We start from the raw sequence: 15,884 nt of genomic DNA on the forward strand, positions 1-15,884 counted from the left end.
ATTTCAACGTTTATAATTTGGGATAGAATTTTGCTTTGAATGGCTTGTGCTAAACATGTAATATGCTATTTCCATACATGGTACGCTCTTACAGAAATTAAGTCCGTTTGCTAAACACTTCAACTCCCCCTCCCATTTTCACACTGACCTTTCTGTCATGGGCCTCCTCCATTGTCAGAGTGAGGCCCAGCGCAAATTGGAGGAACAGCACCTCATATTTTGCTTGGGCAGGTTACAGCGGTATGAACGTTGACTTCTCTAACTTCAAGTAACCCTTGATTTCCCTCTCTCTCCATCCCTCCCCCTCCCAGTTCTCCAACCAGTCTGACTGTCCCAATTACATTTTATCTCTGTTTGTTTTGTTGTCACCTTCTCGAGCTAACAATGATCTATTCTACATTTTCCTTGATCTCATCCCCTTTAATATCTCATTCTCACATCTTACACTTCCTTATCTCTGTATCTCCCTCCCCCCTGACTCTCAGTCTGAAGAAGGGTCTTGACCTGAAATGTCACCCATTCCTTCTCTCCAGAGATGCTGCCTGTTCTGCTGAGTTACTCCAGTATTTTGTGTCTACCTTCAGTTTAAACTAACATCTACAGTTCCTTCCTACACATTAAGTTCTTTTGACTTTAGTAGAACTGTGTTTCGGAAGCACAGCTGCTGCCATGTTATGTTATTAGTGCAGACGATTGGGAAAGAAAATCCTACTTGGCCTCACTGACCTACAATTTTCCTTGTTTGATTTTGACCAGTGAGATCAAAATAAGAATTAAATCTGAGATTAAGTAGCTCTGAGTACTAACTGTATAATGGCAATGGTCATCTCATCCTGTGGTATCATTGCTTGTTCAAACAGAGGAATGTACAGAATGATTTGGTACAAGTCCAACCCAAATTTAAAGCTAACCTGCTGGAGTCCGTGGAGATTTTCCAGAAGGAAGTGCTCAAATATGGACGACAATATGAAAAGGTAATCATTTATGAGGAGGTTTTCGTATATTTAGTTTTGAAATCAGGCATAATTCTTTCACATGGAATAATCACCAAGATAGATCTACATAGCTCCTTCTTGAATTTGGCAATAATGTATAAATCCACTGTCTGTTTAAGTGATTGAATGAATATATTCACCAAACACTATCAAAAATAGTCAACAAAATAATTACCAGTTCACTGTTGCATTGATTAGTTTAGTTTAGTTTTAGTTTAGAGATGACTTAGAGATTACTTAAAATCAGACAATGAAACAGTGTACAGAAACAGAGTCTGCTGTAGGAGGCAAAAATGAAGATTGCTGGAGGCCCTGACGGCCATTTTAAAGTCTTTGCTGATTACAGATAAGATGCTGGATGATAAAAGACAACAAACATGGCACCTTTGTACTACGTGATTGATACCTTTGGACTCTGCAATGGATCTCTCATCATGCTGAGGATATATTCCAATTTTCCTCTCCACAGACCTTGCACTTTTCTAATCTGCACTCTCTCGGTAGTTGTAATAATATATTGTGTACTGAGTTTCCTTGCTCTTTTTTGCACTTGTTGTGCTCAAACATGGTATGATCCGCCTGGATAGCACGCAAGACATTTTTTCATCAATTGGAAATAAACCAATGCCAATGCCAATACCAGAAGGACTGCTGGGATAAGACAGATAATTATAGATCACAGAGTCCAACACCAGTGGTAGAGAAATTATTGGAAAGGATTATGAAAGATAGGATTCATCTATATTTGGAAGGATATGTTCATAAGTTACAGGAGCAGAATTAGGCCATTCGGCCCATCGAGTTTTCTCCGACATTCAATCATGGCTGATCTATCTCTCCCTCCTAACCCCATTCTCCTGCTTTCCCTCCATAACTCCCACACCCGTCCTAATCAAGAATTAACGATCTCTGCCTTAAAATTACCCAATGACTTGGCCTGATATGGATTGATCCCTGATATGGATTGATCAGGCCTGGTCAGCACAGCGGCGCAGTTGTTAAAGTTCCTGCTCACAGTGCCAGAGACCCGGGTTTAATCCTGACCTCGGATGCAATCTGTGTGCCGTTTGCATATTTTCCCTGTGACTGCATGGGTTCCTTCCAAGTGTTCCAGTTTCTTACCACTTCCCAAAGACACGTGTGTTTGTAGATTAATTGGCCTCTGTAAACTGCCCCTAGTGTGTGGGAAGTGAATACGAAAGTGGGATAACATAGAACTAGTATGAACGGGTGATTGATAATCGGTATGGACTTGGTTGGCCGAAGAGCCTGTTTCTCTGCTGTATCTTTCAATCAATTTCAACCAATTGAAGATTTGTTGGTGGCAGGAGATCCTATCTGACTAATTGAATTGAATATTTTGACAGTTACTGGGTGAACGTGCAAACTCCACACAGACAGCACCCGAGATCAGGATTGAACCTGGGTCTCTGGTGTTGTGAGGAAATAGTTTTTCCAGCTGTGCCACTGTGCCACCCAAGAGATGGTGTTTTCAGAGCATATTGACTTACCTAATTCTAATTCGTAATTCTTTGGTTATGTTCCTTGATTACTGTTTTGAGTTCTATCTAGAGGTATAAATAATCCTATGAATATAAAGTAGGTAATTCTTTGAATGTTTCTCATTTTGTTATTTTAGGAAGGCCCTATGGTTCCAGGAATTCAACCGGCAGAAGCCAGTACCAGATTACAAATCTTTCAGGTGACAGTTAAAGATGATAGGATAAGAATAATTACGCATCGTGAAAGACGCCAGTAATTGTTAGACTGCTATATTTTATCTTGTGCAGAATAAACCTCCAATATTTCCAGTTTTAAGGTCATGTCATAGTTGATAGGAGCAGAATTAGGCCATTCGACCCATCGTTTAATCCACCATTCAATCATGGCTGATCCATCTCTCCCCTCTAATCCCATTCTCCTGCCTTCTCCCCATAACCCCTGACACCCATACTAATCTATCTCTGCCTTAAAAATATCCATTGACTTGGCCTCCACAGCCTTCTGTGGCAAAGAATTCCACAGATTCATCATCCTCTGACTAAAGAAATTCTTCCTTAAGGAACGACCTTTAATTCTGAGGCTATGACCTCTAGTCCTAGACTCTCCCACTGGTGGAAACATCTTCTCCACATCCACTCTATCCAAGCTTTTCACTATTCTGTACTTTTCAATGAGGTCCCCCCTCATTCTTCTATACTCCAGCGAATACAGGCCCAGTGCCGACAAACGCTCATCATATGTTAACCCACACATTAATGGGATCATTCTTGTAAACATCCTCTGGACCATCTCCTGAGCCAGATATATATGGATTGATCTGAGGTAGTCAGCACAGTGGCACAGCTTGTGGTGCCCACAATTGCTCATAATACTCCAAATGTGGCCTTATAGAGCCTCAGCATTACATCCCTGATGCCAGCTTTGACTGGAGGGTTGGAACGCATTACTGCTTTTCAGATCATCATAAACAACAGTACATTTTCAGTTATGAAACAACTTATCATGTAGGTCTTCTGGGGACCATGATTAGTGAGTTTGCAGATGACACGGAAATTGGTAGAGTCATAAATAGTGAAGAAGGTTGTGTAAGCTTACCATGGGACAAAGACCAACTGGAAAAATGGGTGGAATGGTGGCAGATGGTATTTAATTCAGACCATCGTGAGGCAATGCATTTTTGGATATCAAATACAAACAGGACATAAGCAGTAAATGTCAGGAATGTCAGGAGCGTTGATGGATGGAAGAACAATGTGTACGTTCATAACTGCCCAAAAATGCAGACACAGGTAAAATGGGCAGTGAAAATGGCACAGTTTAGTTTTAGTTTAGTTTACACAGCTCAGAAACAGGCCCTTCCGCCCACCGAGACTGTGCCGACCAGCGATCCCAACACATTAACACTATCCTACACACTCAGGACAATTTTACATGTATACCAAGCCAATTAACCGACAAACCTGTATGTCTTTGGAGTGTGGGGGAAAACCGGAGATCCCGGAGAAAACCCACGCAGGTCACAGGGAGAATGTACAAACTCCGTACAGACAGCGCCCGTAGTCAGGATTGAACCCAGGTCCCTGGTGCTGTAAGGCAGCAACTCTACCACTGTGCCACCATGCCACCCTTTCTTGATATGCTTGCCTTCGTAGGCCAAAGCTTTCAATATACGAATTGGAATGTCATGATGCAGTTGTACACAACATTGATCAGACCACACTTGGGAGTATTACCTATAATTCTGGTCATCACACAATAGACAAAAGGCACAGGAGGAGGCCATTCGAGCCTTCGAGCCAGCACTGCCATTCAATGTGATCATGGCTGATCATTCACAATCAGTACCCCGTTCCTGCCTTCTCTCCTTATCCCGTGACTCCGCTATCCTTAAGAGCTTAAACCACACAATAGGAAGGATGTGGTAGCAATGGAGAACAAAGAAGAGATTTGCCAGGATTCAGCCCATCAAGTCTTGTCCGCCATTTAATCATGGCTGATCTATCTCTCCCTTCTAACCCCATTCTCCTGCCTTCTCCCTATAACCTCTGACACCTGTACTGAGGTAGATAGATCAAGAATCTATCTACCTCTGATGGGCAGGGGAGTCTAAAATTGGAAGGCTCAGGTTTAAGATGAGAGTGACTAAATTTAAAGAAGACATGAGTCTTCACGCAGGCTACACAGATACATTTTCACACACAGGATGGTGACTATCCAGAGCAGATAGTGGAGGCAGATCCATAGACCATCGAACAATACAGCACATGAACTGGCCCTTCATCCCACAATGTCTGTGCTGAACATGATGTCAATACCATATTTTATCTACCTGCAAGTAATCCATCACTCTCCATTTCCTGCATATCCATGTACCTATCCAAAAGTGTCTTAAATGCCACTATCGTATCTGTCTCAACCACCACCTCCGCAGTGCGGTTCAGGCACTGACCTCCCTCTGTGTAAAAAAGATGTCCTGCACATCCACTTTAAACTTTGCCCCTCTCATGTGAAACCTATGCCCTCCAGCATTTGATTTTATCTTCCTCAGAAAAAGGTTCTGACTGTCAATAGACAATAGACAATAGGTGCAGGAGTCAGCCATTCGGCCCTTCCAGCCAGCACCACCATTCAATGTGATCATGGCTGATCATTCTCAATCAGTACCCCGTTCCTGCCTTCTCCCCATACCCCCTGACTCTGCTATCCTTAAGAGCTCTATCTAGCTCTCTCTTGAATGCATTCAGAGAATTGGCCTCCACTGCCTTCTGAGGCAGAGAATTCCACAGATTCACAACTCTCTGACTGAAAAAGTTTTTTCTCATCTTCGTTCTAAATGGCCTACCCCTTATTCTTAAACCGTGGCCCCTGGTTCTGGACTCCCCAACATTGGGAACATGTTTCCTGCCTCTAACTTGTCCAACCCCTTAATAATCTTATACGTTTCAATAAGATCCCCTCTCATCCTTCTAAATTCCAGTGTATACAAGCCTAGTCGCTCCAGTCTTTCAACATATGACAGTCCCGCCATTCCGGGAATTAACCTAGTAAACCTATGCTGCACGCCCTCAATAGCAAGAATACCCTATTGATGCCTCTCAAAACATTATATACTTTCATACGGTCTCCCCACAACCTCTGGTGTTCCTCAGAAAACAATCTAAGTCTGCCCAACCTCTCCCTGTAGCCAATGCCACCTAATCCAGACGTCCTCTGCAACCTTTCCGAAGCCTCCACGTTCTTCCTGACGACCAGAAATGCAAGCCACACTCCAAATGGAGCCTGACCAAATTCCTATAATGCTGCATCATATCTTCCTGACTCTTATACTCAATGCCCGACCTATGAAAGCAAGCATACGATATGTTTTCTTTACCACTCTATCTACTTGTGTTGCGACTTTCAGGGAGTTATAGACTTAGACCCAAAGATCCCTCCATATATCAATGCTGTTAAGGCTTATGCCATTAATTGTATGTTTTTCCCCTATATTTGTCCTCCCAAAGTGTAACACCTCACACTTGCTCAACTCAAACTCCATCTGCCATTTCTCTATCCATTTCTGTGGCTGTTCTATATCCCTCTGTATACCTTCACATCCTTTCTCAGTCTGCAACCCCAGCAATCTTGGTGTCATCTGCAACCACACACACACACACACACACACACACACATTTATATATATATATAGCCACCCCATCTATGTTTGAGTCCAAGGCATTTCTTTATTTACATATATATAAATATGTAAATGAATAAATATGTGTAAATAAATAAATGCCTTGGACGCAAATGTAGATGGGATGGCTATATATATATATATATATATATATATATATATATATATATATATATATATAAATAAATGACGGACGCATATGGCTATGTGCGTGTATGTATCTATACATATAGTGTGTGTGTGTGTATGTATACATGTGTGGATGTGTGTGCATATATATCTATATATAAATATATGAATGTTGTCAGCACTTGAGGACCTTGAGTTATAAGGAGAGATTGGACAAGCTAGGTCTTGCAGACCTCTATGTAAAAAAACTTGGTCTGCACATCCCCTTTAAACTTTGCCCCTCTCACCTTAAAGCTCTGCCCTCTAATATTTGGTATCTCCATTGTGGGAAAAATATTCTGATTGTCTATTTCATCAGTGCCTCCCACGTTATACTTTACCAGCCTTCCTCACAGTTTGCAACTCCAGCAATCTCGGTGTCAACTGCAAACTTACTAACCAATCCATCCACCTTTACATCCAAGTCATTTACATCTGCAAAGAAGAGTTACTTTCTTTCAGCTGTTGCACTTTATCGAAAGATTTCTGAAATTCCTGGAGCATCTGTCTAAAGGTTTCCAGTTCTGCACCACAGGCAAGATCTAAGTGGATTTTGGAAATCATTGATGTGGTCACCTAGAAATTGGAATTCATTGTCTTTGGTTGGCTAAATGTGTAGCTTAAACCACAAATGTCCACTCCTATTTCATTTAAGAAATTGGCCAATTTTTTTTTCTGAAAAGAAGCGTGAGCAGTTAGCACATTAATTCAGCCGCTGTAAAGGCAGCCATGAGGTCAGAGAAAGCATCGGAAGAGTAAGGCGCGGGGCTGCCCATTGGTTTCCCACACGACAAACTAATTTGATCAACGGTCATGTTGCGAATGGCCAAAACATTTGTGCTGCATTGATTGCAACGTACTGTACGTCAAAAGGCTGCAAATTGTGATAGAAGCTCCATTATGCTGTCCTTTGCAAAGTGAGGCAGGGAGATATTTTTTGTCAATGTGACAGTGTGCACTTTAATTGATGTCTCACATTTCCATATTTTGCATAATATGCAACAGTTTTTGTGGTGAGCAAATAATAGTCATATTTACCACCAAATATACCAAGATTTCATATGTCATATTTCAATGTTGTATAGATTCAGGATCAATTCCTGTGGATTGGAGGGTCGCTGATGTTCCCCCACTTTTCACGAAAGGAGCGAGAGAGAAAACGGGGAATTGTAGACCAGTTAGCCTGACATCGGTGGTGTGGAAGATGCTGGAGTCAATTATTAAAGAAGTAATAACTGAGCATTTGGATAGCAGTAACAGGATTGGTCCAAGTCAGCATGGATTTATGAAGGGGAAATCATGCTTGACTAATCTTCTGGAATTTTTTGAGGATGTGACAAATAAAATGGATGAAGGGGGGCCAGTTGATGTAGTTATCTGGACTTTCAGAAAACCTTTGATAAGGTCCCACACAGGAAATTAGGGGGCAAAATTAGAGCACATAGTATTGTGGGTAGGGTGTTGACATGGATAGAGAATTGGTTGGCAGACAGGAAGCAAAGAGTAGGAATAAACAGGTCCCTGTCAGAATGGCAGGCAGTGGCGAGTGGAGTGCCACAAGACTCGGTGCTGGGACCGCAACTATTTACAATATATATTAATGATTTGGATGATGGAATTAGAAGTAACACCAGCAAATTTGCAGATGACACAAAGCTGGGTGGCAGTGTGAAATGCGAGGAAGATGTTAGGAGGTTGCAGGGTGACTTGGACAGGTTGAGTGAGTGGGCAGATGCATGGCATATGCAGTATAAAGTAGATAAATGTGAGGTTATCCACTTTGGCTCAAAAACAAGGAAGTTGATTATTATCTCAATGGTGTCAGATTAGGTATAAAGGAAGTGCAACGAGACCTGGATGTCCTTGTACACCAGTCACTGAAGGTAAACATGCAGGTTCAGCAGGCAGTGAAGAAAACTAATGGCATGTTAGCCTTCATGACGAGAGGATTTGAGTATAGGAGTAAAGAGGTCCTTCTGCAGTTGTATAGGGCCCTGGTGAGACCGCATCTGGAGTATTGTGTGCAATTTGGGTCTCCTAATTTGAGGGAGGACATCCTTGCTATTGAGGGAGTGCAGCGTAGGTTCACGAGGTTAATCCCCGGGATGGCGGGACTGTCATATGAGGAAAGATTGGAAAAGACTGGGCTTGTATTCACTGGAATTTAGAAGGATGAGAGGGGATCTTATAAAAAGTATAAAATTATAAAAGGATATAAAATTACAAAAGAAAATTATACAAGCTAGATGCAGGAAAATTGTTCCCGATGTTGGGGGATTCCAGAACCAGCGGCCACAGTCGAAGAATAAAGGGGAGGCCATTTAAAACTGAGGTGAGATACAACTTTTTCACCCAGAGAGTTGTGAATTTGTGGAATTCTCTGCCACAGAAGGCAGTGGAGGCCAATTCACGGGATAAATTTTAAAGAGATTTAGATAGAGCTCAAGGGGCTAGTGGAATCAAAGGATCTGGGGAGAAGGCAGGCACGGGTTACTGATTGTGGATGATCAGCCATGATCACAATGAATGGCGGTGCAGGCTCTACTGTTTCCACAATAAATTATGTTACCAATCCTATTAATCTATATCATCAGCAAATTTAGAAACTGAACTTTTGGCAACTTCAATCTAATGATTTATATGAACCATTAAAAGTTCTGCCTAAAGTTTTTTGTCAGTGTGCTTTCTTTGTTCTTGGACATTATAACTTGTAAAAATCTACAGGGATGAAAGTAATGTAATCCATAGTAATGCAAAAGATCTTCATATCAAAACTGTGATTTGTTTCAGAGTTGGTTTGATGAGTTATGGAGGAAGTTTGGAACATATTCATCAGGAGAACGCTTATTTGGGTTGCCAATTCAGGATTATGAAATGCTGCAGAAAAATAAGTAAGTTACATTTCACTTTGATAATTTGGTGTTTCATGGGACGGAATGATGTTGTCATTGCCAATTGTTCGCTATAACAGAGTAAGGTATTACCATTGTATAAGTAGTAAAACAAACAACTACAGTTGCTGATTGATGCACAAAAGGACACAACATGCTGGAGTAACTCAGCAGGTCAGGCGGTATCTCTGAAGAATATGGATAGGTAATGTTTTAGATCGAGACCTTCTTCAGACTCTCGATCCAGAACTGGACCTGGGTTCCAGGTGAGTTGGCAGCCCCTGCCTGCTGGCAGCCGGAGGAATCGATTGTTGTGGCCCGCGGGACGGAGAGCAGGGAAGGGTGGGCGTTTGAAGAGGTGGCGGTGGCAGGCAACGAGGGACACATGTGGGCGGGCAGAGGTGGCAGAATATCCGGCCTGAAAGTGGCGTGAGCCATTAGAGCTGCGAACGGCTGGGGAAGTGCCGCAAGCCGGGGGTGGTGCGGGCAGCTGGGGGGGGTGCGACCTCACTGCCTGTTCACAGTGCCCACTGCACAAGCTGGGGGTAGTGCGGGCTGCCGGGGATGTGCCGCAAGCCGGGGGTGGTGCGGGCTGCCGGGGATGGTGCGACCTCACTGCCTGTTCACAGTGCCCACCGCACAAGCCGGGGGTGGTGCGGGCAGCCGGGGATGCAGCGCTGTCTCACTGCCCGTTCACAGTGCCCACTGCACAAGCTGGGGGTAGTGCGGGCTGCCGGGGATGTGCCGCAAGCCGGGGGTGGTGCGGTGCGGGCTGCCGGGGATGGTGCGACCTCACTGCCTGTTCACAGTGCCCACTGCACAAGCCGGGGGCGGTGCGGTGCGGGCAGCCGGGGATGGTGCGACCTCACTGCCTGTTCACAGTGCCCACCGCAGAAGCCGGGGGTGGTGCGGGCTGCCGGGGATGCAGCGCTGCCTCACTGCCTGTTCACAGTGCCCACCGCACAAGCCGGGGGTGGTGCGGGCAGCCGGGGATGCAGCGCTGCCTCACTATCCATACGTTATGAGGTCTATTCAAGAGTTTGATAACTGGGAAGAAGCTGTTCCTGAATCTGGTGGCACAAGCTTTCAAGCTTTTATATCTGCTATCTGATGGGATAGGGGAGAAGAAGGAATGAGTGTGGTGTGTATGGTCCTTGATGATGCTGGCTGCTTTCCCAAGGCAACATGATGGAGATTGGTATTGGTTTATTTGTTTGTCACTTGGACCAAGATACGGCGGTCACGGTGGCGCAGCGGTAGAGTTGCTGCCTTACAGCGAATGCAGCGCCGGAGACCCGGGTTCCATCCCGACTACGGGTGCTGTCTGTACGGAGTTTGTACGTTTTCCCTGTGACCTGCGTGGGTTTTCTCCGAGATCTTCGGGTTCTTCCCACGCTCCAAAGACGTGCAGGTTTGTAGGTTAATTGGCTGGGTAAATGTAAAAAATATCCCTAGTGTGTGTAGGATAGTGTTAATGTGCGGGGATCGCTGGTCGGCGCGGACCCGGTGGGCCGAAGCGCCTGTTTCCGCGCTGTATCTCTGAACAGTGAAAAACTGTGTGTGCTGTCCAGTCAAACCACACAATCAAGCCGGACAAAATGGTACATCAAGTAACACAAATCAAGCAAAGAGGAAAATAGCACAGTGCAGTGTATTGTAGGTTGGTCATTGGAACTGCACCCTTATCTTCATAGTAGTCTGATGACAGCGGGGAGGAACCTGTTCCTCAAGCTGGTGGTACATGTTTTCAAGCTTTTGCATCTTTTGCCCCATGGGAAGGGGGAGAAGAAGGAATACTAGGTGGAGGTGGGTGTGGGAGGCCGATCGGTGAGATGGACTGCGCTGCATTCACATGGACGGATCATTTTAGTTTAGCTTAGTTTAGAGATGCTGTGCAAAGACAGGCCCTTCAGCCCACCGTGTCCACACTGACCAGTGATCCCCGCACACTAACACTATCCTGTACACACCAGGGACAATTAGCCTACAAACAAACCTAAGATAGACAGAAAAAGCTTGATAATTCAGTAGGACAGGCAGCATCTCTGGAGAGAAGGAATGGGTGACGTTTCGGGTGAAGACCCTTCTTCAGACTGGTTAGGGACAAGGGAAACGAGAGATATAGACGGTGATGTGGAGAGATAAAGTACAATGAATGAAAGATATGCAAAAAGGTAACGATGATAAAGGAAACAGGCCATTATAAGCTGTTTGTAGGGTGAAAATGAGAAGCTAGTGTGATTTGGGTGGGGGAGGAATATGGAATGCCGGGGCTACCTGAAGTGAGAGAAATCAATATTCATACCACTGCCCAAGCGAAATATGCAGGCTAGCCTACAAACCTGTATGTCTTTGAAGTGTGGGAGGAAACCAGAGCACCCAGAGAAAACCCATGCAGGTTGCGGAGATAATGTACAGACTCCATACAGACAGCATCTGTAATCAGAATCGAACCCGTGACTCTGATCCTGTACGGCAGCAACTCTACCGGGGAGTCACTGTGCCGCCCTTGCCACATTTGCCAAACCAACTTATGATGCATCCTGATAGTGTGCTCTCCATGGTGCATCTACAGAAAATAGTCATTCCAAACCCCCTTTCCATCACCGACACAATTATCTGTCTAATGTGATTGTTTTAATAACATGAGGTTTCTGAGGAACGCGCATTGTAACCGAACTACCTGTAGTGAGTTTAGGAATTGTTTTAAACTATGCAGTGAGTTGTTGAATTGTTAGAACTAAATTGCAATTAACAAAGAAATATCATTTTGGGCAAAATGATTGTCTGGTGAATTTAATCAGGTGCTGCATTGAATTTGCAACATGGTGCATTTGGGCTCCTATTTTTCCATGAACTTGTTCATGGAGCCTGTTCATGCTGACCTGAGAAACCAGAGAGCACAACCCCAGTTACTTGAACACATTCTGCGTTCTGGATTCAAAGCTAATTAATAATAATATTTTCAATAATCCAGGGTGAGAAACATAGAAAGATAGAAAATAGGTGGAGGAGGAGGCCATTCAGCCCTTCGAGCCAGCACTCGATCATGGCTGATCATCCACAATCAGTAACATGTGCCCAACTTCTCCCCATATCCCCCTGATTCCACTAGCCCCCAGAGCTCTATCTAACTCTCTCTTAAATTCTTCCAGTGACTTGGCCTCCACTGCCCTGCACGGCAGAGAATTCCACAAATTCACAACTCGCTGGGTGAAAAAGTTCCTTCTCACCTCAGTTTTAAATGGCCTCCCCTTTATTCTTAGACTGTGGCCCCTGGCTTTGGACTCCCCCAACATTGGGAACATTTTTCCTGCTCGCCATTTGGATTTAAAATTGGCTTGCAGGATGGAGTCAAAGAGTGGTTGTGGAGTATTGTTTTCTGATTGGAGACCTGTGTCCAGTGGAGAGCCACATGGATCAATACAGGTTCCACAGCTGTTTGTTGTCTGTGGATGACAATGGAATTAACATTGTTTGTAAATTTGCATCTGACCCAAGATTGGTAGCATGGCAGACAGTGAGTGAGGTTATCAAAGTTTACAACAAGATCTACATCAGTTGGGAAGGTCAGCCATGGAATGGCAAATGGAATTTAACCGTGACAAGCGTGAGGTGTTACCCATTGGTACGTTAAACCAGGGCAGCAATTAGACAGTAAATGGTAGAGCCCTGGAGAACAATGTGGAACAGAATGATTTAGAAGTACGGGAGCATGGTTCCCTGAAAGTGGTGGGTCAGATGGACAGGGTGATGAAGAAGGCATTTGGAAGGCTTGCCTATGATGAGTACATGATGATACATCTGTATGTCGTTGGTGAGATTACACATGGAGTGTCTGGTTGCTCAACTATAGGATGTTATTAAGTTGGAAAAGGCACAGAAGAGAATCACTGGGATGTTACATTGACTCGTGGGCATGTTATATGGAGAGGTTGGAGAGGCTGGAATTTTTGTTTGGAGCATAGGAAGCTGAGGGGTGACCTTAGGAGGTGTACAAAATCATGAGGGGCATAGATAAAGTGAACGCTCGTGGTCTTTTTCCAGGGCAAAAAAAATCTAAAACTAGAGGACACAGGCTTAAGGTGAGAGGGGAGAGATTAAAGGTGTAACTTTTCTCACAGAGGGTAGTCTGTACTTAGAATGAGCTGCCAGATGAAGCTATAGAAGCAGATAAATTATGACTTTCAAAAGATATTTGGACAGATATATGGATAGGAAAGGTTTAGAGGCCAATGGGCCAAATGCAGGCAGAGGTGACTAACCCAGTGTGCCATCTTGGTTGGTTTTAACATGGTGGACCCAAGAGCCTGTCTCCACGCTGTGGAGCTCGATGATTCTATGGCACTATAATTTATATTGGTTAATCATGCTTCAAATAATGCTTTTAATTGTGCTTTGAATTATTTAAATATATTTCAACTGTGTTTACGTGTCTCTGATTAAGTTTCAACTGGTAACGATATGTGATACCATTATAATATCAATTTATAATATCAATATTATTGAAGCTAGCCTAAAAGAATATGTTGAGAAAATTGCAGGTGATTGAAATCTGAAACAAAAACAGGAACAACTAGAAGCTCTCAGCAGAACAGGCAACATTAGCAGATAGAGAAACAGAGTTAATGTTTCAGATGAATGTGTTCTGAAAAAGGTCTATGATCTCTTAGCCCCTTTTCTCTTTTTGCAGATGCTGCGTGACCTGCTGAGTGTTTCCAGCATTTTCTCTCGTTTGTTCTAACCTACTTTTGCACTAGAAAGTCCAATGTTGTTAGTTCTAGTACTTCATCTGACAGAACTTGTATAGGCGGTGTAGGAGCAAAATGGACAGGCCACGTGGAGTTGGTGTTTGAAGTAACGGGTGATTTATTAAACTGGTGCACAAGGAGGCTGACCAGTCAAGTGTGACTTTGGTACATTTTTTATATTCTCAGATGACGAGGTTACTCAGAAACTTGATTAACAGTAACAAGGTTTTGCACAGAGACTTAATTAACAATAAAACACAAGGTCTTAATTACAGAATGGAACTCAGAAAGACTTAGTTAGATCACAAACAGAATGAGGTGTTTGTCCACAAGTCTCAACTTGAAGTAGATCCAAGTAGAGTTGAATCTACTGTTAACAGTAGATCCAAATTTTTGTTGCAGTGGCATATTAGGCTTTGTCTGTGGTTTCCTGTCACCACATTAGTACAATCCACACCTCTCTATATATGTGTAGGAAAGAACTGCAGATGCTGGTTTAAATCAAAGGTAGACACAAAATGCTGGAGTAACTACTGAGTTACTGGGGTCAGGCAATATCTCGTTTCGGGTCGACACCCATTCCTTCTCTCCAGAGATGCTGCCTGACCCGTTGAGTTACTCCAGTATTTTGTGTCCACATCTCTATATACTAATTATTGGCCCTCACAATTGTTTACCTGACAACAGGCAGTTGCTGTTGTGTCGATATGGTGCTGGTGATTTTCAATCTGTTTAATCCAGTCTGAAGAAGGGTCTTGACCCGGGACATCACTCATTCCTTTGCTCCAGAGATGCTGCCTGTTCTGCTGAGTCACTCCAGCACTTTGTGTCTTAATTCAAGATCCAGATGGTCCTGTTATGGATTGTCATTGTAGAAAGTGGAAAGTTTATCCCCTGACCTGGAAAATCAAGGAAATATTGAAATGTTCTCTATAAAAAGGAAATCATTCAATCTTTCATCCCCATGCTGGCAAAAAAATAGAGCTACTTATTGTCATCTCAGTAAGGGATTACTGTGTAGGAGAGTCTGGAGTGCTAATTCTTTCAACGATGTTTCCAGTTTCTGCTAATCTATTATCAACATCCATTTTCTTGGTGTTTCAATTTAAGAGTAGTTGGCAGTCCATTTGATAAATCAACAAATTGGAGCAATTTTCGTGAAGGAAAATCATGAGGAAATGATGTGATTCTGAAAAATTAAGAAATCACTTCAAGAAATAAAGTCATTTTAAGTTGGTATTGAATTACAGACACTAATTGTTGATAGATGTGAGTATCCGAAGAAAGGGTGAAAAGTTAATCCCTTGCTCTCTGACCTTGTTTTATAATTTTTCAGGAAGGAGCTGAGCCTTCTGCAGAAATTATACAGTCTCTACGATACAGTGATGAATAAAATTAATGGATACTATGACATTCTCTGGAGTGAGCTGGACATTGAGAAGATTAATGCAGAGCTCTTGGAGTTTCAGAACAGGTAACTGATCTGAACTCTCTTATAGAACACCAACATCATTCTGAAAGACTAACAAAAGGTAAGTACAAGATAGACACAAAATGCTGGAGTAGCTCAGCGGGACAGGCAGCATTTCTGGAGAGAAGAAATGGGTGACGTTTCGGGTCGAGTCCCTTCTTAAGACTGAGAAAGGTAAGTACATTTTGATCTGGCATGCTCAGGATATTGAAGGTGCTGAACTTTCAAATTTTCCAAACCATTGACTATTAATCTAATTAATACTCCGACACGCTTTAACTCACTTTTGTTTAGTTGTCACACAGTGGTAGAATACCTTTTTTTCCAGCGAACCCTGATTATTTTGATTATTATATATCTATAAGTCTGTAGATAGTCCTATCGATATATAATAATCAAAATAATCAGGGTTTGCTGGAAAAAAGGTAT

General features: G+C 43.1%; 1 protein-coding gene across 1 annotated transcript in view; it reads left to right on the plus strand.

The window, feature by feature from the left end:
* The window catches only part of LOC144593828 (dynein axonemal heavy chain 8-like), a 460,724-nt gene that overhangs the window by 166,820 nt on the left and 278,020 nt on the right, over positions 1–15,884 (plus strand). The window contains 4 exon segments of the mRNA XM_078399946.1: positions 861–974; positions 2,635–2,697; positions 9,133–9,233; positions 15,321–15,458. Coding sequence (XP_078256072.1) covers positions 861–974; positions 2,635–2,697; positions 9,133–9,233; positions 15,321–15,458 — 416 coding nt within the window.

This window comes from Rhinoraja longicauda, chromosome 5 (assembly GCF_053455715.1).
Source record: "Rhinoraja longicauda isolate Sanriku21f chromosome 5, sRhiLon1.1, whole genome shotgun sequence".
NCBI lineage: Eukaryota > Metazoa > Chordata > Chondrichthyes > Rajiformes > Arhynchobatidae > Rhinoraja > Rhinoraja longicauda.